The following is a 24,274-nucleotide window of genomic DNA, read 5'->3' as shown; positions in this document are numbered from 1 at the left end:
ACTTGCCACTTCTCAGCCCAAGCCTGGATATTGTCCAAGTCTTGCTGCATTTGGACCTGGACTGCTTCATATTCTAAAGAGCAGTGAATAGCGCTCTCAGCAAACATGCCCACTTCTGATCTTATAGTGGAAGAAAGGTCATTGGTGAAGCAGATGGTTGGGCCTAGGACACCACCCTAAGGAACACCTGCAGTGATGTCCTGGAACTGAGATGATTGACCTCCAACCACCACAACCATCTTCCATTGTACCAGATATGACTCCAACCAGTGGAGAGTTTCCCCTCTGATTCCCATTGTTTCCAATTTTGGTGGGACTCCTTGATGCCATATCCAGTCAAATATAGCCTTGACATCAAGGACAAACACCTCACCTCACCTCTGGAATTCAGCTCTTTTGCTTGAACCAGAGTTGTAATGAGATCAAGGGCTGAATGATCTTGGCGGAACACAAACAGAAGGTCAGTTGGCAGAGTATTGCGAAGCAAATGTCGCTTGACTGCACTGTTGATGACCCATTCCACCACTTTACTGGTCCTCGAAAATAGACCAATGGGGTTGCATTGGCTGTGTTAGAATTGCCCAACTTGTTTTGCACAGAAATATCTGGGCAATTTTCCTCATTGCTGGGTAGATGCCAGTGTTGTAGCTGTACTGGAACAGCTTGGCTATGAGTGTGGAGTTCTGCAGCACAAGTCTTCAATACTTTTGCCGGAATGTTGTCTGGGTCCATAACCTTTGCAGTATCCAGAGCCTTCAGCGTTTCTTGGTATCATGTGGAGTGAATCGAATTGACTGAAGACTGACATCTGTGATGCTGGAGACCTCCAGCGGATGTTGAGATGGATCATCCATTCGTTACATTTGGCTGAAGGATGTTGTGAATGTCTCAGGCTTGTCTTTTGCACGTATGTACTGGGCTCCCCCATCATTGAGGATCTGCCTCCTCCAGTCGGTTGTTTAATTGCCCACCATCATTCACGGCTGGATGTGGCAGGTTTGCAGAACATACATTTGATATGCTGGTTGTGGGATTGTTTAGCTCTGTCTATTACCTGCTGCTTATCCTGTTTGGCACATAAGTAGTCCTGTTTTGTCACTTCACCAGTTTGACAGTTCATTTTTAGGCATGCCTGGTATTGATCCTGGAATGCCCTTTTGAACACTTCGTTGAACCACAGTTGACCTCTTCGCTTGGTGGTAATGGTAGAGTAGGGGATACTCCAGGTCATGAGATTACAGATTGTAGTGGAGTACAATTCTGCTGCTGCTGATGGCCCACAGTGTCTCATGAATGTCTAGTCTTGGGTTGCTAGATTTGTGCAAAGCCTATCCCATTTAGCACAGTGGTCATGCCACACAACATGATGGAGGGTATCCTTCACTTCCTCTCCACAAGGACTGTGCAGTGATCACCCCTACCAATATTGTCATGGAAAAATGCATCTGTGGCAGGTAGGGCGCTGGCGGCGAGTAGTAAAAACGTGACACGCGTAGACCGCATTGATAGGCCTCACGTACATTCTATCGAGTAGGGCCAGGGCCTCTATATATGAGCCGGTAGAGTTTAGCTGAGTAGATATAGATGGCTCACCCTCGCGCGCAGTAGACTGAGTTTCTGCTCCTCCGTCGTTTCTGGGGTGCTTGCTTCAGCCAGCTAGCCCTTAAAACATCGGAGCCAATGCAAAAAGATTTATTTCGCCTCTGCATCCTGCGGGTCGAGTTCCAGTCGGTTAGGCTTGAGGGCTGATTCCATGGTCATTCCTTACTGTTTCCTAAGATGATTAAATTGATGAGACCATCAATTCACGCGACACGTGGTTAGAAGTGAACAGTGATTTTAATCGTCTTACAACAGAGTCTGCCTGTGACACGATGAACTCCAGATGAACTGCATGCAGGCTCTCAGCATCAACCTTTATACTTCTGATTAGGGGGAGGAGCCGTGGGTGGAGCCAAGGGTGGAGCCCAGTACAAACTCCCGTACACTCCCAGTGCATCTCCCCCTAGTGGCAGAGCAGCGCAACTGCTCGTGTGCCGAGTTTACAGAGAAATAGTAATACAGTGTGAATTACGCTACTGTGATTCACCACATGCCCTTAGTGTCAAAAAGGATAGGTGGGGTTACTGAGTTACGAGGACTATGTGGGCTTAGGTGGGGTGCCAGGGCTGTGCAGACTTGATGGGCAAAATGGCCTCCTTCTGCACTGTAAATTCTAAATTCTAAAAAAAAATTCTAAATGTTTTTAGGCAGCACGGTAGCATGGTGGTTAGCATAAATGCTTCACAGCTCCAGGGTCCCAGGTTCGATTCCCGGCTGGGTCACTGCCTGTGCGGAGTCTGCACGTTCTCCCCGTGTCTGCGTGGGTTTCCTCCGAGTGCTCCGGTTTCCTTCCGCAGTCCAAAGATGTGCGGGTTAGGTGGATTGGTCATGCTAAATTGCCCGTAGTGTCCTAAAAAGTAAGGTTAGGGGGGGGGGGGGGGGGGGGGGGGGGGGGGTTGTTGGGTTACAGGTATAGGGTGGATACGTGGGTTTGAGTAGGGTGATCATGGCTCGGCACAACATTGAGGGCCGAAGGGCCTGTTCTGTGCTGTACTGTTCTATGTTCTATAAATTCTAAAACCTGAACTGTATCTCTAGCCCCAATATATTGCATTTAAAATCTTCAATATCGTCTTGCTTTTCCCCTCCCCTACCCTATCTCTGCTTTCACTTCCCACAACCTTCATCCATGTGAAGAGCCGTACTCTCTGGAACTCTCATGATCCACTGTACCTCTCCACTTCTCACTCCTCCATCTTTTCAGTCTTATCCCTTCCATTGTTCTAAATCTGACAATTTACTTTTCACCATGTTTCAAAGTGCCTTTTTACATTAAAGGTGTTACCGAAATGAGAGTTGCTGGTGTAATTCTGAGCAGGTGGACCATGTATTTCTGTCAAATATTAACTCCAAAACTATCTCATACTCAGTGTTTCATATATTTAATCAGTTGTCTTCTTTCCTTTCTTTAAGATTCTTGGACACCCTCGGCAGCTCCGGACGTTTCACCTATTACGTTTCCTGTAGACCATACTGGCACGGACTTCACTCACAGTATTCTCCATAGTAAGAGGTCTTTCTGTTAACTTACCCTGAAACTGAATTCCAGGTGAAAGCAATGGCATTTTCTATTACAGCTGTGCGATGCTCTCCACCAATTTAACACTGGAAAATCACCCTTCTCATCTAGCTGCGTCACAAGGTCTAGATTCCAGGCTGTTTTGGAATGCACTGTCTGAATGGGTAGCAGAAGCAGATTTTAAAATATCTTACTAAAAGGAATCGAGCCAATGTTTAAGGGGGAAATGTTTGAGGGGCGGCACGGTATCACAGTGGTTAGCACTGTTGCTTCGCAGCGCCAGGGTCCCAGGCTCGATTCCCGGCTTGGGTCACTGTCTGTGCAGATTCTGCACGTTCTCCCCGTCCCCCCCTGTGTCTGCGTGGGTTTCCTCCGGGTGCTCCGGTTTCCTCCCGCAAGTCCCGAAAGATGTGCTTGTTAGACGAATTGGACATTCTGAATTCTCCCTCCGTGTACCCGAACGGGCACCGGCGTGTCGCAATTAGGGGATTTTCACAGTAACTTCATTGCAGTGTTAATGTTAGCCTATTTGTGACACTAATAACGATTATAATTATAATAATTACTAGAAAATGTGATAACCCTCACGAGCCCCACAGGGAATCACTCATTGATCTCCCTGTGGGGCTCGTGGAATACATGTTCCCATGGTAACAGGAGGAGTGAGAAGCGGGAGCTGTTACCAAGCCTTTTACATGCCATCCCAATCCCAGAGCGGGTGTTCTGTTAGTCCCCAGCTGGGACACTTGTGTTACACGCTGCGGGTGTGGCTTTATGGAGTTCAGAATAAATCTGTTTAAACTTTCACTTTCGTGAAAGAATCGTAGAATCATAGAATTTACCGTGCAAAAGGAGGCCATTCGGCCCATCGAGCAGAAGGAATTCCATTCGGCCCATCGAGCTCTTGGAACGAGCACCCCACTTAAGGCCACCCATCAACCCCATCCCCATAACCCCACCCAACCTTTCTTTTTGGACACCATGGGCAATTTTTCAAGGCCAATCCATCTAGCCTGCACATCTTTGGACTGTGGGAGGAAACCGGAGTACCCGGAGGAAACCCACGTGCACACGGGGAGAACGTGCAGACTCCGCACAGACAGTGACCCAAGCCGGGAATCGAACCTGGGACCCTGTAGCTGTTAAGCAACTGTTCTAACCACTGTGCCACCTTGCTGCCCACTGAAAGTGAAAGGAAACATTTACAGGGCTGTGGGAAAACAGTGGGAGATTGGGATTAATTGGATCGTTCAAAGTGCCAATATGAGCACAATGAGGTGAATGGCCTTCTTCTGTGCCGCATCATATGATTGTTTTGGACACTTAGCTTATTGGTGCGGGGGTAGCATGGCGGCGCAGTGGTTAGCACTGCTGCCTCCAGGCGTCGACGACCCGGGTCAATCCCAGCTCCGGTCTCTGTCCGTGTAAATTTGCACATTCTCCCCTTGTCTGCGTGGGTCTGACCCCCACAACCCAAAAAGATGTGCAGGGTAGCTGAATGGGCCACACTAAATTACCCCTTAAAATGGAAAAAAAAAATTGAATACTCTAAATTTTTTTTTTTAAACTTATTTGTTGAGGTATCGTTTGCTCGATGCCATTTGATAGTTTTTAGTTTTGGCGTGTATGGATCAGAATTTGGAAATATGCTTCCTCGATAGCCCAGTGAGTTGAGACACTGAGCTGGATTTTGTTTCCAGACTGGGAGCAGATGCCCCCAGGAGCCCAACAATAGACCTCATTACTCCTGACCAAGGGAAGAGAAGAAAAGACCAGGCCAGATTTCTAGGCCTGATTATTTTCCAGTCACCCAATTGGGAATCATGCGCTTCTGAAGGGACTCGGATCTGCGATGGAACAGGCTGCAGATACTCAGTTGCTGTTAGAAATCTCTGAGCTGGATATTTGGTTGAGAAATCTAAAAGTGTAGGTTTCACAGACGCTCTCGAGTTTAACTTGAGGGCTTGATTGTCAGTCTGCCTGTCCAGGAGAGGCTACAATAGGGTTTAGTGACGATGAGGTGGGAGATTGGAGTGGTGGGAGAGGAATGAGATGGTGATAAGGGGCTGGGATAATAGTCTTTATTGGTGTCACAAATAGGCTTACATAAACACTGCTATGAAGCTACTGTGAAAATTCCCTCATCGCCACACGCCGGTGCCTGTTCGGGTACACTGAGGGAGAATTCAGAATGTCCAATTCACCTCGCAGGCACGTATTTCGGCACTTGTGGGAGGAAACCGGAGCACCCGGAGGAAACCCACGCAGACACGGGGAGAACGTGCAGATTCCACACAGACAGTGACCCAAGCAGGAATCGAACCTGGGCCCCTGGCGCTGCGAAGAAACAGTGTTGTCCACTGTGCTACCATGATGATTGGGAGCTGACAGAACATTGAGTTAGGGATGACGGAGGCAGTGTGGAGAAGGGAGTCACTGATCAGTGGCGGGGATGGGGAGGGTTGGAGTTGGTCACTGATCATAGAAGAGGAATGGGTTACAGAGTTAACCTTTTGGCCCTGGAGGAGAGACTCAGGCTCCTGTCCCACAGACAGGATATGGGTTATAATTGAAACATCCATGTCGTCTATTACTTGTCAGGATTCTCCTAGAAACCTTATTCAAAATGCAATCACGCAGCCTGATTAACAAATTTCAATGTCTGATCCTCCTCCTGACTGGTCTGGCTTCTTCCCTCCACCATCTCCCGGCCATTCCCAAACCTGTTCTTCTTCGATTGGCAGCTTGGAGTTTGAAATATTCAACATGTTAACTTCCCACTTTACCCAAACCCAGTTATGTTGTGGGGTTAAGGTTACTGCCAAACCAGAAGATTGACCACCTCAGCAAAGTATCCAGTCAGTGCCTGTGGAGCTGAACTCCAGCAAGAGTTGGAGGGGAAATCGGGGCTTTATTTTTTAAAGTACATTGTTGGCTCAGCAAGTTGTTGAGGGAGCACAGTTATTAATTGCCCTTTATATTCAGTTACAGATGTTACAGATCAAGTTTCCGAGCAGATTACAACCACCAAACTTACAACTCCACAGATTGGTAATGTTAACAAGTTTTCATTCAATTTAAGAGTTAGAATTATTTTCATATTAGCCACAATGTCATTATTATTATTGAGAATGCACAAGTCTATTCGAAGCCAGTGGACTTAGTGATGCTTCTGCAGACCATGTACAATCCATCCTATCGCGAACTCTGTTCCACTCAATTCATTTCCTGGGATAAGGCTTGCATAATTATTTCTGAAATCCCGGAAAATAATCGGGCAAAGCGCTGGGGTACTCGTCCATCCTTAACATCGGCGCCATTGGACCGATGTACATTATCCTTACTCATGTCACATTCCACCCAGAGGAAGCAGGGGTGAATGAGGCTGCGACTGGAAGCTGGAATTTTCCAGCTCTTCCTGCTAGCAGGATCTTCCAGTCCCACCAAAGTCAATGAACAGCTGTCCCGGCCTGGCCTTCAGTTGCACCTTTCAGTTAATTGGTCGTATTTTGCTCCGGAATGATAAGGGAAACAATTTGAGGTGCTTTTTTCTGGGCCCAGAATTTGGCGCTGAACGAGGGGGCCCGGGCCCAGACAGGGAGAGAGACACCCAAAATTGAGCCACTGACTTTTTCTGCATTAGGGTGAGTCACTGTCACCTCGCGTGCCTCCGCCGACAGCTCGCCCCAAAAGAAGAATGAATTTCCCGCCGCCGCAGCAACCAGACTTGGCCTAAGTCTCAGGTGAAACTCTGGAGCTGGCAATGAGGCAACTGGTCAGGTTTACAGGATTGGGGGAGCGGATCATTCCTGATCCTCCTGGATCTTGAGATAAAGGGAAGTAGTGAGGAACGGCTGAAGAATCCTGGGCTGGAAGTAATTTCCGAGCTCCTTCAACAGGCCTTAGGCCCCACATTAACATTCTAATACCCTTGTAGGAAATTCAAAGAAAAATCCCCATGAATTAAACCTTCCCCTTCCGGTAAATTGGTTTTCTCTTTGCTCCGAATGCCAGTTTCCGACCCCACTGCTGTCTTAAGAGGGTATATGTGAATCTGAGTTGGCAACTGAGATCCTCTTTCTCTCTTCAAAGTCCCACTGGAATAAGCATGCAGTCATCGTGAGTAATTTAAAAGCAGCGCGTGTTACACTGAGTTGCGACGAAAATGTGATAATCATATTGATGTTTTTCCAGCCAGATCCATCCGTCTGGTGAACGGTAACAACAGCTGTCAAGGCAGAGTGGAGATTTTTTATGGCAATAATTGGGGGACAGTGTGCGATGACGAGTGGAACATTAAAAATGTGGCGGTGGTTTGCAGGCAGTTGGGATGTGGCGGCGCCATCACTGCGACTGAGCTGAGCTACTTTGGGTACGGCCGTGGCCCGATATTGCTGGACAACGTGAATTGTGAAGGCACTGAGTCCTCTCTCTCAGACTGCTTTAACCTCGGCTGGGGAAAACACAACTGTAGACACCATGAGGATGCAGGCGCTATTTGTGTAGGTAAGGCCGGCATCAACAGCTACTTAATTTTACAGCAAAAGAAAACTACTTGCATTTTCATAGCGTTGATGTGGAGATGCCCGCTGGGGACAAGGGTGAGCACAGTAAGAAGTCTTACAACACCAGGTTAAAGTCCAACAGGTTTGTTTCGAATCACTAGCTTTCGGAGCACCACTCCATTCACCTGAGTTTCATAGCATTGTTCATGTGGTCAGGAGTGTTTCATAACCAATTTTCCAGTGTTGTCACTCACATAAGCAGCCGGGAGGGGGGGGGGGGGGCTTTTAAAAATAAATAAATTTAGAGTACTCAATTCTTTTTTTCCAATTAAGGGGCAATTTAGCGTGGCCAATCCACCAACTCTCCACACCTTTGGGTTGTGGGGGTGAGACCCACGGAGACACGGGGAGAATGTGCAAACTTCACATGGACAGTGACCCGGGGTCAGATCGAACCCGGTCCTCGGAGTTGGAAGGCAACAGTGATAACCACTGCGCCACCGTGCCTCCCAGATAGTGACCAGCTAATCTATTCTGGCAGAGTTGGTTGAGGGATGCATGTTTGTTGGGAGAGGTCCTTGCTTTCCTTTGACAAAGGTGCCACGGTATCTTCTACGCCATCTGAAAAGGCAGTCAGGCCTCTGGTTAATGTCCCATCCAAAAGATTGTTATCCCCGACAGTGCTGCACTCCCTCAATACTGCGCCTTGGTCAGAATTCTCCGCCCCGCCAGCGAGTTTCCTGCCAGCATCGGGTGGCTTCACTGGGAAATCCCATTGACAAGCGGCGGAAACAGAATTCCCGCCACGAACGAATGGCGCGCTGCCGAGAAACAGACGGCTGGATGGGGGGAGCAGAGAATCCAGGCCACGTGTTCAAGATCTTACACTTGAACCCACAGCTTGAGAACTCCGAGATTGAGAGTGCTATCAATGAGCTAAAAACCCAGAGTGCCTTTAATATAGAAAGCAGCCAATATATTTTATAAATGCTGGTTCGGAATGAACCCTGAATGTGGAAGTGATTGATTAAGAAATGAAAGCTGGGATGAGAAGATATTTCAAGCGGAGAGGGAATGAGGATTAAGTACAAGGGAGTGGAGCTGATTCAATTGAAGGGTCTACCAATAAGGATGATGTGAATCGAGCGAGCCCGTGAATGAATGGAATGCTGGAATGAGAGGAACTGAGGATTCCAAATGGGTAAGTGGGCTGGAGGGGTAGCAATAGAAATGAGGAACGACAAGGAGAGATTTAAACACAAGGACTGACCAATGATGTACATCTACAACAAGAAACAGAAATACGTTGGAGTGAGTGAGAATGAAGTTATAAATATAATTCTAACCACCATTATCCCTTTATGAAGTTTCCCAGGAGGTCTGGTCTTCATACACGGGTCTCATAGAAAGCCTACAATGCAGAAGGAGGCCGTTCAGCCCATCGAGTGTGCACAAACCCTTTGAATGAGCGCTCTACCTATTCCCACTCCCTCCTCTCTCCATTTCCCCATAAACAAACCTGAATCTCCCTGGAGACTAAGGGGCCCTTTAGCGTGGTCAATCCACCTAACCTACATTTCTTAAGATCATTAAGATGAGTTGTTTTCTTTGCCTGGGTTTCTACCAATCACAGAGCAAGACGACTCCAGCAACAAATAGCACAGGTCAGCCACACCCATGTGAAACCATGGGACAGATTTAGGGTCTGGCGTAATGCCAGCTTGCCACAATGATCCCAACGCAAAGTGGGGGGGACTGGTTGGTGGTCCATTCTGCTGGCTCGTCATCACCGACCATTTTTCCTTTCTCCACTTCTCTCCCCCTCTCATCCCCTTCCTCTCCTCACCTCTACTAGATGGTAATGGTCGTAGGTTTGGAAGGTGCTGTCTAAGAAGCCTTGGTGAGTTCCTGCCATGCATGTTGTAGATGGTACACATGGCTGCCATTGTGCATTGGTAGTGGAGAGAGTGAATGTTTGTGGAAGGAGTGGCAACCCAATAGGCTGCATTGTCCTGGATGGTATCGAGCCATTTGAGCATTTTAGAGCTGCACTCATCGAGGTGATGTGTTATCTGTGATGGTTAACATCGACTGCAACTGGATGCAGTAAAACGAGAAACAGGCTTCCGACACAGGAGATGGTCCAACACTGTTTTATTGAACCTGTTGATTGCTGTACATAATCTGCTGTGGGTTGACACTCTGTTAACCTAACTGATAACCTCCTACTGGCTCGACCAGACTAGCTCTCTATCACATGGTGATGATGTTCATTGTTCTGTGCACTGCGACTATCTCCCTAGCCGTGTCCTGTGAGAGAGGGAGAGCCTTAATGCCCTGTGGGCTTTATAGTGGTGGTGTCCTGTCTGGTGATTGGTTGTTCTGTGTCGTGTATGTTCATTGGTTATCCTGTGTGTCAATCACTGCCTGTCTGCATCTCATGATATACATGAGTGGATATTATGACACCAGGCAAGTGGGGAGTATTCCTCCCTCCACACTCCTTACTTGTGATTTGTAGATGGTGGACAGGCTTTGGGGAGTCAGGAGATGAGTTATTTTCCACAGGATTCTGAGCTTCTCCCCAGCACTTGTAGCCATAGTGGCTAGTCCAGTTCAGTTTGTTGTCAATTCTAACCCCAAGGATTCCCTCTCCTCTCTCTACCCCTCCCTCTACCCCTCCCACTCTCCTCCTCCCTCTCATCCTCTCCCAATCTACTTTCTCTCTGCATCCCTCTCAGCTCTCCTCTCAGCTCTCCTTCTCCCTCTAGTCCCTCGCACATCTCCTCACTCTCCCCTTCCCTCTCCTCTTTCTCTCCATTCTTCCCTCTCCTTCTCTCCTTCTATTCTATTTCGGCCTCCCTCTCCTCCCTTTCCCCCCTCCTTCCTTGCCCCCTCCCTCTCATCTCACACTCTACTCATTCTCCATCCCTCTCCTCCTTCCCCCTCCCAGTCCTCTCTCCCACTCCTTCTCCTCTTTCTCTCTCTTCGCTCTCCTCTCTCTCCCCTTCTCAATCCTCTCTCTCCCCTTCTCTCTCCTATCTCTCCCCTTCTCTCTCCTCTCTCTCCTCTCTCCCCTCCCTTTCTCCTCTCTCTGCCCTTATCTTTCCTCTCCTACCCTCTCCTCTAGCTCCTCCTTCCCCCTCCCTCTCCTCTCTCCCTCGTCCCGCTCATCCCTCTCCCCCTCTCTCCCCTCTTGACTCTCTCTCCCTCTCCTCACTCTCTCCCTCCCTATCCTCTCTCTCCCCCTCACTCACCTCTCTCCCTCCACCCTTCTCTCATGTCTCTCTCCCTTCCTCTTCTCTCTTTCCTCTTCCTCTCTCTCCTCCTTCCCCCTCGCTCTTGTCCCTCTCCCCTTTCTCCTCCTCTCCTCTCTTTCTTCCTCCCTCTCCTCTCCGTCTCCCCTCCCTCTCCTCCCTCCCCTTCACTCTCCATCCTCCCCTTCTCCTCTCTCTCTCCTTCTCCTCCCTCTCCACTCTCTCCTCTCTCTCCCCCTCTCCTCTCTCATCCCCCTCCCTCTCCTCTCTCATCCCCTCCCTCTCTTCTCTCTTCCCTCTCCTCTCCTCCCTCTCTTCTCTCCACTCTTCCCTCCCTCTCCTCTCTCATCCCCCTCCCTCTCCTCTCTCTTCCCCCTCCTCTCTCGGCTCTCTTCCGTCCCTCTCCCTCTCCTTCTTGCAATATGCCTTTAAGGGATAGAAGCATGACATCATTAAAAAGGTTAATGTGTCATGTGATCCAGTTTTAGTTTCACTTTTGCTTTGGGCGGAACATACATACACTGTGATTCTTTCAAGCTTTATATTGATATTTAACAGCTCACATGTGCCGAGTCTTAAGGAATGAGCCCACAAGTTGTTTACCAAATCCCTTATGAGTAATTGGTGCCTTATGTTTTGTACAGTGAGGGCGCACTTCAGCGGCCTCGTCAACGCGACTTGGTTTCGGGACGAGGTCATTGATTCTCACCAGAGGGCTCTCGCAAGATTAGCGACACTCAAAACGCCCCGTGAGAGTTAACGTAATCTCGCGATATGTCGCAATCTGAATCTCACTCTCACTGGGCATGATCTAGATCTGCATATTTGAATGGCCATTGGGATCAGTTAAATATGCCTTCGCAGGATTCTCCCAGCACCCAGGACATAATGTCCGCAGCTGGAAGACTGCACCAGGGTGCCATTTAGTACTGGTTTCCACAAGCGTGGACGTATCGCAATGGCACCTGTGGGGGAGGGGGGGGGAGTCTGAAAGTGGGGGGAGAATCGAGGCAGCCAGACAAAATGGCGCTCCGATCTACGAGGAGCCTTTCCTGCTGGGCTCGCCATCAAGAAATGGCTCTTAAATTCGGCCTCGGCGGACAGAAACTCCCGAGGCCAAAGTGGCAAAGTGCCGTTGAATAGCGGGATGTTTCTCGGCACTGCAGTCACCGAGAAACACCTGGCTAAACGTGCCAAAAACCGGGCTTCGATTTCTTTCTGTTGAATCACGCCCTGAATAAGCCCAAGGTATCATCATAAGGCATCCTCTCCCTCCCTCTTACCTGCTCCTTCCCTCGCCTGCCTCCTCCCTCCTCTCCTTTCCTATCCCTCCCCTGCCCTACCCCTCCATCTTCTCTCCCTTACCCCCTGTCCTGTCCCTTCCTCTCCCCTCCCCTCCCCCTCTGATCCTCTCCCTTCCCCTCTGTAGTAATCCAGGAGACATGAAGATAAAGATGAAAATAAATTTAGTTTCACTCAAAAGCAAAGGTGCACCCGTGTCCTACAACACCAGTGACCCAACCTGGGACTAACAGGAACCCCCAGTCCCGGTCTGGGATGGTATTTCAAGGGCTCGAAAACGAGTACCAGCTGGACGTGCCTCTGCCCGTTACCATGGGAATCCGTACTCCACGAGCCCCACATGGAGATCGATGAGTGATCCTTCATGGTCCTCGTGAGGGTTACCGCACCCTTGTCTCCTCTTCCTCCCCCTTCCTCTCCTGCCCCTCCCTCACCCTCTCCTGCCCCCTTCTCGTGCCCCTCCTGCCCCCTTCCCCTCCCCCTGATCTCCCTGCCTCTCCTGCTCCTTACCGTATCACCTCTTCTAAGGGCTGGAATCTTCTGCCCCATCCGCTGGAAGAACGCCACAGGCGAGACGCGGACAATGGAGAAGTCCATTGATCTCGGGCGGGATTTGCCTGGTGGACGCGAGTGGAGAATCCCGCCCTATATCTTCTCTATCTCCCTCCCTCTGCACCCTTTCCCATTATAGACGGCACTGCGGGATATTGGGAGCATTCCATTAAAAAATAGAGTGCATTGTCAGTGATGTGTCTAAATCCTGCCACTCTTCTGAGCAAATCAACATGTGTCAGCAGAGTGAAATTGCAGATAAATGTGAGTCAAATGTGAAGAAAGTGACTGGAAGAAAACCAATCCCCTCCCAATGGGATAATGCCCGAAAAATATAAAATATCATAAACAATGCCATGGGAACCTGCCAGTACAGTGCAAGAAAACAAACCAACTAGGGAACTACGATAACATCATGCAAATTGTGGCACTGTTAGCCCAAGTCATCTGAACGGAAATGAAAGAGGATAGTGTTTTAAAGGATAGCATCTGCTGTGGATATTCTGTTGCCCCAGGGCTTCCTTTCAAGAAGCACTTTGAAAGCCTACAAATTTGGCCATGTTTCAACAGAATAAACAAATCCGTGTGAACAGGGATTGAGACAAAATTACCAGACAATTTGCGTGTTACTGACAGGCATCCTCTCTCTCACTGTTGTTTCAGAATATAAAACCTCTGAGGCAACAGGCTCTGGTAAACAAGCGCCGGTAGCAACCACGACAAGAACATTACAAGTGATGAAGGTTGCAGAAGGTAAGTGCTCACTGAACAAATATTCAGTAATCATTAAACTATTTCAGCAGCGTCTGCAGTGTGCAGTGGCCTATGGTAACCATGGGAACGTGGCCTGATCGCTTTATTTGGCCAGTGTTCTTGAATTAAGTGATGAATACATCAGTACTGGGTTGATTTTTCACTGCCAAACTGCTGATCTTTGCTGCACTATCATTGCCATATCTCACCTCCAACCTCCACGATCGTCTTTCAGCTATGTAACTCCATTGATCATTGCTTTAACTCTGCCCCATCATCAAAACGTGAATCCATTGACTTTTTAACCATGCACCTGCGAGTGGCTGATGAAGGTAGGGGTGCATGTGTGTGGTTGCACAGTTATAGAAAATTCATATCACAAACCAAATAACCTCATACGCACAGTTGCCATTTTCTCATGTAGTGACACATTGTACGTGTGAACATTTGCTCTGGTATTTAAGCAACTGCCTTTTATTCGCAACACATGAAAGCATTAGTAAAGATGCTGTTTGTGCGCCAACTTAATGGAAAGCATGTGCATTCTCCCTGTAGCCTATTCTGATCCAGATTTTGGTAAGCACATAGATCCCTACAGTGCAGAGGGAGGCCATTTGGCCCCTCCGAGTCTGCACTGACCCTCCAAACAGCAGCCTACTGAGGCCAACTCCCCATTCCTATCCCTGTGACCATTTGGACACTAAAGGGCAATTTAGCATGGCTAATCCACTAGTCTGCACATCTTTGGACTGCAGGAGGAAACCGGAGCACCCGGAGGAAACCCATGCAGACACGTGGAGAATGTGAATACTCCACACAGAAGTTGGAATCAAACCCGGGTCCCTGGCGCTGTTAGGTAGCTCTGCTAACCAGTGTGCCACCGTGCTGTTGTTGGGTATAATCTATTTATTTCGCTAATTTAATGGTGTATCCGAATCGGTGTTCCACTCTCGTCAAATACCTCAGAGATTTGCAGAGTATCTCTGGCTTGCTGAGGAAGTTACTGTGCATTTTACTTGACAGGTTGTTGGTTGACAAGTTCTAGCATGTATTCAGTTGCCTCATTTACTCTCACCGCTTTTGTTCAGCATACATTTTGGGTTTGGATTTACTTAAATCTGAATTTACCCAGACCCACTTACTGGGAACGAGTCAATTATCCCAGTCTGTGAATGGAATAGCTCAAGCTGTGCAGATATTTCCATTTTCAGAGTATTTGAATGGAAAGATTTCTGCAGTTCAGGATAACAAGTCTATAAAATTAATCTATTTTCAATTGATGCTTTCAAAAGTGGAAGATTGTTTTCATCTATTTAACGCCTCATTCATGATGAGAAATTGAATGACAGGCAGACTAAACATGCATCAACAGTAACAAGTTACAAAGAATTGATGTTGCTCCTTTAACAGATAAAATGTTCCAAATTGCTTCCCCGGAGCATTATCAAGCAACATTGGACACCGAGCTACGCAAGAAAATATTCGGACAGGTGGCCAAAAGCTTGCTCAAAAGGGAGTAGATTTTCCGAAGTGTCAAAAAGGAGGAGAGAGGGAGTTTGGAGAAACAAAGGGACTTGAGATGAAATTCCAGAGCCTTAGCTTGAAGGCAAGAACACTAATGGAGAGATGAGAATTGGGGTTGCGAAGGAGGCGAGAATTGGGGTTGCGAAGGAGGCCAGAATTGGAGAAGGCATGAATCTCTGAGGGTTCCCGGGCTGGAGAGGTCACATAGATTGGGAGGGCGAGGTCATGGAGGGATTTGAAAATGAGACTTTTAACATGGAGACATTGCCAGTCTCGGAGTTAATGTAAATCATCAAGCAAAGGAGTGAATGAGACCTGGTGTGAGTTAGGATATGGCAGCAGAGGTTTGGATGAGTTTTAAGCTTATGGATGGTACAGGTTTAGAGGCCATTCCGGAGAGCATTGGAATAGTTGAGTCCAGCAATAACAAAGACATTGGTGAGGAGTCCAGCAGCATATATGCTGAAGCGGTAGCTGTGACTGGTATTCTTGTGGAGCTGAAATGAGATGATCTATGTGAAGGAAATATGCAGTTGAAACCTGCATATTGGGTCAATAGAGCACAAACATTACAAACAGTCTGGTTCAGCCTCAAATTCTTCCCAGGGAGACAGATGGGCTCCATGGCTTGGTAAAGGAGTTTGTGGCAGGGACCAAAAACAATGGCTTCAGTGTTTCCAAAACCTAGGGGAACAAATCCTACCACCTACTTACCCCGTGAGCACCTCCTCCTTCAATTTTCACAGGGCCTCAATGTTCTGCCAACGGTCCCACCCAAAATGAGCAGGGACCTTAATCCTCCTCAAGGTATTATTTGCAGTTGACTCTCAGGGGCCCAATATGAATGTTCCTATTGAAACAGAACCAAATAGACTAACCTGAGACAGTATGCTGGAAAATGAAAGGAAGTCCCTGGCTGATGTGTTAATCTGACCCACTCCAAACCATCAAAATGGACTTTTAAGGATAAAAGATGTATTTAGAACATAGAACATAGAACAGTACAGCACAGAACAGGCCCTTCGGCCCTCGATGTTGTGCCGAGCCATGATCACCCTACTCAAACCCACGTATCCACCCTATACCCGTAACCCAACAACCTCCCCCTTAACCTTACCTTTTTAGGACACTACAGGCAATTTATCATGGCCAATCAACCTAACCCGCACATCTTTGGACTGTGGGAGGAAACCGGAGCATCCGGAGGAAACCCACGCACACACGGGGAGGACGTGCAGACTCCGCACAGACAGTAACCCAGCCGGGAATCGAACCTGGGACCCTGGAGCTGTGAAGTATTTATGCTAACCACCATGCTACCGTGTTGCCCCATCTTCTGCAGATGAGAAATTAGATACAGCTTTGGAACTGGAAAGCTTGCATTATTAATCAACATATAACATAGATTTTGGTGTTGATGGTGTATTGGAGAAGAAGTCAGCTGAATGATTAGAAACAAAATCCTAACTTTTTCCTATTTGCCCATTGTCCTAAAGATACTTGGATATTCTAATGGAAAATGGGAACTGGATGGAGTGAGATCCACCGCCACATGTTTTGTGCTATGACCCAAGAAAAATTTCAACTTAATTGAATCATGATGAGGTGCAGTTTTTCTTTAATATCTCATCAAAGTGGCCATTCTCTAGCTGTGTACATGGACTATGAGCCCTGGGGGCAAGAGGGGGGGGGGGGGGGGGGGTGATATTTTGTCATGGAAACCAACCCTGCCCTTGTCTTTTTTAATGTACATTTAAATTACCCAATTATTTTTTTTCCAATTAAGGGGCAATTTAGCATCGCCAATCCACCTGCTCTGCACATCTTTGGGTTGTGTGGGTGAGGCCCATGCAAACACGGGAAGGTTGTGCAAACTCCATACCGTCAGTGACTCGGGGCTGGGATCGAACCCGGATCCTCGGCGCCGTGAGGCAGCAGTGCTAACCACTGCGCATCCTTGCCACCCTGACCCTGCACTTATGTGACATTCATTTCCACAGGGGATAAGAGGAGGAACAATGGAGGATTTCCCCCTCCAGGGGCAGTGAGGCTGGTTGTAATATCTCAGCTACTACTGTAATTGATCAGATTGAACCTGTGATCACTAGTCCGCATGGATTACTGGCACACCAGACATCACTTCACCACCCAGTGAAAGGGGGGAAACAAAAAATACTTCATTTAAAATAAGTGGTTCAAAGGACGTGGGGATCGCTGGCAAGATTGGTGTTTAATGCCAGTCTCTAATTGCCTTGAGAAGGTGGCTGGAAGCTTCCTCCAGTCATATGCATAAGGCAATCCTCCCAATCCTTGAGATTTGAAAAGTTGTAGCATCAAACATGTGGACCACTCTAATTCACGTGCGATGTGTAGAAACTGTTCACCTGCTGTCATAATACCGGTGGTAAAGTCCCACAGAACGCAACTTCTTCTTTCGTGGTTTTGTTCAGCCGGCACAGAAGTCCTTGTTGACATAATCGTCCATTGCAACCCCATATCCTTGCCTATTTAAGCAAACCAAAAATAATGACCAAAATATTCCAGCCGTTCCTGCCAGCCGGATCTTCTAGTCCCGTCGAAGAGGACAGCCCACAGTGGGTTCCCCGGTGTTATAACCTGCCTGCTTACCACTGGCTGGGGACTAATGGCAATCCCACAATCATTAAGGAGTGTGAGCTTCCCCAATGGGGGGGGGGGCGGAGAAATCATTAGCAGGTCCCTGCATAAATAAAGCTGGCGCGTATGGAACCAGCTAGAAAGAAGTGAGCAGCAAGGGAGTTACTGCTGCTGTTGTATATATATATATATGTTATTGTAAATAAATGTTATTTCTTTCTGTTCTACAACTCGTGCTGGATTCTTTGTGGCCCTCACAAAACTGGTGATGAGGGTGAAAGTGGATAGCTTTCTACGCTGCTGAAGCCGCCTCCCTGGACTTTTGTTGGAAACAGTTTGGAAGTTTATTTTCTGTTACACCATGCCTCTGTATGGATGTTTGGATATCTTTGATGCTGCACTGGAAAGTTGGAACCAGTACGCACAACGGATGCGTTACTATTTCCGGGCGAATAACATCACTGAAAACGAGCGCCAGGTGGTAATTTTGCTCACCGCCTGCGGCCCGCACACATTTGGGGTGATTAGGGGCCTTACGTTCCCAGCTGCGCCGGACACCAAGACGTTTGATGAACTTGTGACCTTAGTGGGGCAACATTTTAACCCAACCCCGTCCACGATACTCCAGCGTTACCGGTTTAATACCACTGAGAGGACCCCAGGAGAATCCCTTGCAGAGTTTCTATCCAGGCTATGCAGGATTGCGGAGTACTGTGACTATGGTGAGACCTTGTCAGAAATGTTACGCAACCGTTTGGTTTGCGGTATTAACAATGCGGCCACCCAGAAAAGGTTGTTAGCTGAGCCAACATTGACTTTTCAATAGGCCATTCAGCTGGTATTATCCCGAGAGAGCGCAGAACGAGGAGTGCAGGAGCTACAGGGAATGGAGGTGCATGCGTTGGGGCACCACCCCTTCCATCCAAAAGCGTCTCCCCGCACCCCTGCGGTACCTTGGGCGGGGCGACGTCCGGATCGACGCCAGTGGCCGCCGGACGTTCCTCCCTGAAGGGAGCCTTCTCCAGAACCGATGGATGAGAAGCCATGTCCGTGTCGGACTTGTGGGCGCCGACCCCGTCGCGGACGCCGGTCCTGGGGGCGCCAGAGGTGCCATCGTTCTGACCAAAACTAGGGCCAGCCAGGGGCCGTACCTTCCATTAGGATGAACCAGCGGCGACTACTCCCGGGGACGTGGAGATGGAGGATGACTGACTGCAGCTGCATTGTGTGGCAGCTCCCCGTGTGGCCCCCATTAAGGTGACAGTATGGGTCAATGGTCACCTGCTTGAGATGGAGTTGGACACAGGTGCAAGGGTCTCCGTGATCGCCCAGATGAAATTTGACCGCATCAGACAGTGTATACAGACCGTTACATTAACCGACACACAGGTCACCTACACGGGGGAACTATTGGACATTGCAGTAACTACGATGACCCCTGTTGTTTATGGATGCCAGGAGGGGCGTTTCCCACTTATCGTGGTGCGCGGCCATGGGCCAGCCTGTTGCGTCGGGACTGGTTGCGCCATTTGTAGCTAAGTGGCAGCACATCCTCCAAACAGGTTCTGGAGGGTTGACGGAGGTACTAGGACGGTACCCAGATGTATTCCAGCCCGGTTTGGGGAAAATAAAAGCCCGTATTTTATACGTAGCCCGTATCCAAGCCAAACTAGGAGCCATGCTCCTATTTCCGGGGCGCCCGGTGCCTTACGCCTTGCTCGAGAAGGTAGAAGGGGAGCTCACTCGTTTGGAGACTTTGGGTATTATCAGGCCCGTCTGTTTTCCGCGGAACTCCTAATGAGCCGGAGACTTCGCACCCGCCTTAGCATGGTTTTCACGGACATTGGCGGAAACGTATGCCGCACTCACGAATGGCAGGGACATGGCCTTTCTTGGCATCGGTTGATTCGGCAGTTTGCGCCCGGTGACCCAGTGTTCATTCAACATTTTGCATGTGGTGCCCAGTGGGTCCCTGGCGTTATCTTTCGCCGAACGGGCCCTATCTCTTACCAGGTGCAAACCCAGGGTTGTCTCCAGCACAAGCATGTAGACCACGTTCAGTCCAGAAGACCATTTCTTTCAAAGATTCCCCGCCCCGGAGCTCACTTCTACAGCCACAGAGACCAGACACAGTAGAGTATATTCCTCACAATCTTCCTCTGGTGCTGCACTCAAAGCCTGCGCAGGTCGTTGCAGAACTGCGTGGAGATAAGGAAGCCAAGATGACGGAGGCAGTGGACTCCGACTCCGAGATGGAGGCACAAGACCCTGGAGCATCTGGTGGAGTGGTGGGACTGGGCTGGAGTTGAGGATTTTGCCACCAGAGGCAATCCTGTGGAGGCAGGTGGATGTCTGTGTGGGCGATTTGAAGACCTACCTCCTTTCACTGGGACATCAACCCAGCTCAGTAAATAAGTGTTAGCACCCTTTCCCTCACCCCACCCACGGGGTGCTATCTCCATACCCCCAACCCAATATCCCCATGCCCCTTACTAGCCCCATGCCCCCTCCATATTTCTCATGCCCACCCATCCAATATCTACAATGGACAGAACTAATGAAACCTATTGCAACATTGGGAAGTCTTTGAGATGCTCATAAAATTGTTAAATTAAACTAACAGCTACTCAAAATCAATTTTTAAAAATCATCTCAGGTGCTCATAAAACTGCCAATACAACACAGGACCATTCAAACTCCACTTGAAAATAATAATCCTCTGAAGTGTTCATGAAACTGTCGGTTAATTTAATGGTCACTTATCTTTTAAGAACAATGTCCTTTCATCAACCATTGTGTTAAAAACATACACTATTACATTATGACATGAGAAGTTATCAACACCTTTTGAACTTGCTTGTCAAAAGGTTCGATATTCTAGACTTGGTTTAAACCCCATGGTTTATGACTCATCTGTGGTCCCGTGAACAATGTCTCCTATCAGAGCGGGCTTGGCTCTAGTGAAATCGCGGGGAACCTAAAATGCCAATTTCCACAATGGAGTGGTCAAGGGTGGGATTAAAGAGTGCAGAATCACTATCCGCACATTTATCCTGGGGCCATAAAGATCCCACATGACGGGAATGGGGGCAGGAATCCTAGAATCGGGTCCCATCTGCCTTTTTTGATTCTTGCTTGTGCCTGTTCTGGTATGGACACATGAAAATCTGGGCCCGTATCTTTTTGTCAGCTTTCCAATTTGGCTTTATATACATAAGAACATAAGAACTAGGAGCAGGAGTAGGCCATCTGGCCCCTCGAGCCTGCTCCGCCATTCAATGAGATCATGGCTGATCTTTTGTGGACTCAGCTCCACTTTCCGGCCCGAACACCATAACCCTTAATCCCTTTATTCTTCAAAAAACTATCTATCTTTACCTTAAAAACATGTAATGAAGGAGCCTCAACTGCTTCACTGGGCAAGGAATTCCATAGATTCACAACCCTTTGGGTGAAGAAGTTCCTCCTAAACTCAGTCCTAAATCTACTTCCCCTTATTTGAGGCTATGTCCCCTAGTTCTGCTTTCACCCGCCAGTGGAAACAACCTGCCCGCATCTATCCTATCTATTCCCTTCATAATTTTAAATGTTTCTATAAGATCCCCCCTCATCCTTCTAAATTCCAACAAGTACAGTCCCAGTCTACTCAACCTCTCCTCATAATCCAACCCCTTTAGCTCTGGGATTAACCTAGTGAATCTCCTCTGCACACCCTCCAGTGCCAGTACGTCCTTTCTCAAGTAAGGTGACCAAAACTGAACACAATACTCCAGGTGTGGCCTCACTAACACCTTATACAATTGCAACATAACCTCCCTAGTCTTAAACTCCATCCCTCTAGCAATGAAGGACAAAATTTCATTTGCCTTCTTAATCACCTGTTGCACCTGTAAACCAACCTTCTGTGACTCATGCACTAGCACACCCAAGTCTCTCTGCACAGCGGCATGCTTTAATATTTTATCTCTTAAATAATAATCCCGTTTGCTGTTATTCCTACCAAAATGGATAACCTCACATTTGTCAACATTGTATTCCATCTGCCAGACCCTAGCCCATTCACTTAACCTATCCAAATCCCTCTGCAGACTTCCAGTATCCTCTGCACTTTTCACTTTACCACTCATCTTAGTGTCATCTGCAAACTTGGACACATTGCCCTTGGTCCCCAACTCCAAATCATCTATGTAAATTGTGAACAATTGTGGGCCCAACACGGATCCCTGAGGGACACCACTAGCTACTGATTGCCAACCAGAGAAACACCCATTAGTCCCCACTCTTTGCTTTCTATTAATTAACCAATCCTCTATCCATGCTACTACTTTACCCTTAATGCCATGCATCTTTATCTTATGCAGCAACCTTTTGTGTGGCACCTTGTCAAAGGCTTTCTGGAAATCCAGATATACCACATCCATCGGCTCCCCGTTATCTACTGCACTGGTAATGTCCTCAAAAAATTCCACTAAATTAGTTAGGCATGACCTGCCCTTTATGAACCCATGCTGCGTCTGCCCAATGGGACAATTTCTATCCAGATGCCTCGCAATTTCTTCCTTGATGATAGATTCCAGCATCTTCCCTACTACCGAAGTTAAGCTCACTGGCCTATAATTTCCTGCTTTCTGCCTACCTCCTTTTTTAAACAGTGGTGTCACGTTTGCTAATTTCCAATCCATGTCGCTGGCATGTTATTTGTGTCTTCCACTGTGAAGACCGACCCAAAAAACCTGTTCAGTCCCCAGCCATTTCCTCATTTCCCATTATTAAAACTCCCTTCTCATCCTCTAAAGGACCAATATTTACCTTAGCCACTCTTTTTTGTTTTATATATTTGTAAAAACTTTTACTGTCTGTTTTTATATTCTGAGGGATATATACAAATGGGATAGGTATTTAACAAGTGGTTAATTTCCCTGAACATTCTGGGAAAATGCCTTCTGTTGTTACTGAGTGTTGGGTAACATTGTCATTTGATTTTTTTTTTAATCCCCTGTTTAGAATCACAAATCCGACTTGTGAACGGACGGCACCGATGTGAAGGCCGGGTGGAGATCTATCTCATGGCGCAGTGGGGGACGGTTTGTGACGATGCCTGGGACCTGCGGGCGGCTAAGGTGGTTTGCAGTCAACTGGGCTGTGGCAGAGCCCTGGCTGCCAAGGTGGAGGCGTATTTCGGGCAGGGCGCGGGCATCATCCACCTCGACAACTTAAAATGCGAAGGAAATGAGAGCTTGCTCATCCAGTGCTCTCACATTGGCTGGGAAGTCCATAACTGTGACCATGGGGAAGATGCAAGCGTGATGTGCACTCTATGAACAATCTCAATAAAAGTGCCAACCTTTGGCTGTGGAGGTGGCGAGGCGCGTTGAATATATGTAAATCTATAAATGTGTAAATAGCTCAAAACTACCAAACTGAAATTCCCGTATAATGTGCACTTTATATATTTTAAGATTATCACCTGTTACAGGTATAGCTTGCATGATCTTATGAAACACACTTATTTACTGTACTGGCAAAATGTGCTCTTGGGCATCTTGGAGGAGAAGTTTGTTTGTGCAGTAGTCGTATGTGGACTTGCATTGATTCCATGGGGCAGACGGCAAAGCAAGTTGCTACTTGCACAGCCTGTGAGGCGTTTGCCAATGATATCAATGAAGAATGCTGCATAGGTCTCACAAGTGGCCAGTTTGAAATACTGCTTCTCCCAGGGAATCGAGGTTCGTCTGTATCTCCCCTTTATTTTTAAGTGTGCTTTGGGAATGCCCATCTGCTTCAGGTGAGTAGATTTCTTCTCAGAGGCATGTGGGCAGAAATGCATTTCCATTGGCACGTACAGTCCACTCCTGTCTGAATAAAGTTAACTGCAAATAGCTAACTTCAGGAAGAAAGGTTTATTGTAGAAATCTGGAACTCTCTCTCCTCCCACCCCCCTCACCCCTAACATAAACTGTTGAGATTGGGTCAGCTGGAAATTTCAAAAATGGGATTGATAGTTCTTCGTTGAGCAAGGTTATTAGGGTCACTTAAAAACGGCAGATAAATAGATTCATTTGCAGACCATCCATGGGCTAATTGGATGGTAGATCAGGCTCAAGGGCCTGATGGTCTACTTCGGTTCCTATTTCCCTGTAATTGAGTGCACAATGTTGAATAATCTTCCAAGGAACTGCTTTTCGGTCCCAAAACTTGAACCAAGAGCATGGGAAGCATGAACCATCATGGCAGCTATGACCAGAACAAGAAGGAGCCCAAACGTTAACAGGACCTTCAGAATATACTATAGGAGAGGGGAAAGAGAGAGTGCTTCCGTTTTGGCAATTTGCCATTGAAGATTTTCAGATCAGATTAGTGCCATGCAATTAACATTTGCTCTTTGTTTGAATATTTCGCTGAAATCACCATCAATGGTTTAGTTGCCAATTGTAGAGTGAGTCATTCAGAGGGAGGCCCGGGATTTGATTCCCAGTGTATACTGGGCTAGCCCACCTCAGCTGTGGGCAACACTGCCAACATCCATAGCTAAGGAAGAAAGAATTCCCATTCCTGATTACTAACTGCTGAAGTGTACAGTAAACTAGGTTTTTAGCTTGGGTACGTGATAATGCTCACTGTTCCAGCTCACGCGGAGAGAATGG

General features: G+C 47.7%; 1 protein-coding gene across 1 annotated transcript in view; it reads left to right on the top strand.

Annotated features, from left to right (window-relative positions):
- LOC119974317 (scavenger receptor cysteine-rich domain-containing group B protein) overlaps window positions 1-23,685 on the top strand; it is a 49,696-nt gene extending 26,011 nt beyond the window's left edge. The window contains exons 5-9 of the mRNA XM_038813089.1: window positions 3,016-3,108; window positions 6,107-6,172; window positions 7,316-7,627; window positions 13,401-13,490; window positions 22,635-23,685. Coding sequence (XP_038669017.1) covers window positions 3,016-3,108; window positions 6,107-6,172; window positions 7,316-7,627; window positions 13,401-13,490; window positions 22,635-22,951 — 878 coding nt within the window. The 3' untranslated portion in view covers window positions 22,952-23,685. The remainder of the gene's footprint in view (window positions 1-3,015; window positions 3,109-6,106; window positions 6,173-7,315; window positions 7,628-13,400; window positions 13,491-22,634) is intronic.
- The last annotated feature ends 589 nt before the right edge of the window (window positions 23,686-24,274 follow it).

The sequence above is a fragment of the Scyliorhinus canicula genome, chromosome 12 (genome assembly GCF_902713615.1).
Source record: "Scyliorhinus canicula chromosome 12, sScyCan1.1, whole genome shotgun sequence".
Classification (NCBI taxonomy): Eukaryota; Metazoa; Chordata; class Chondrichthyes; order Carcharhiniformes; family Scyliorhinidae; genus Scyliorhinus; species Scyliorhinus canicula.
Note: the sequence above shows the minus strand (reverse complement) of the source record. Positions and strands in the feature narration are given on the sequence as shown.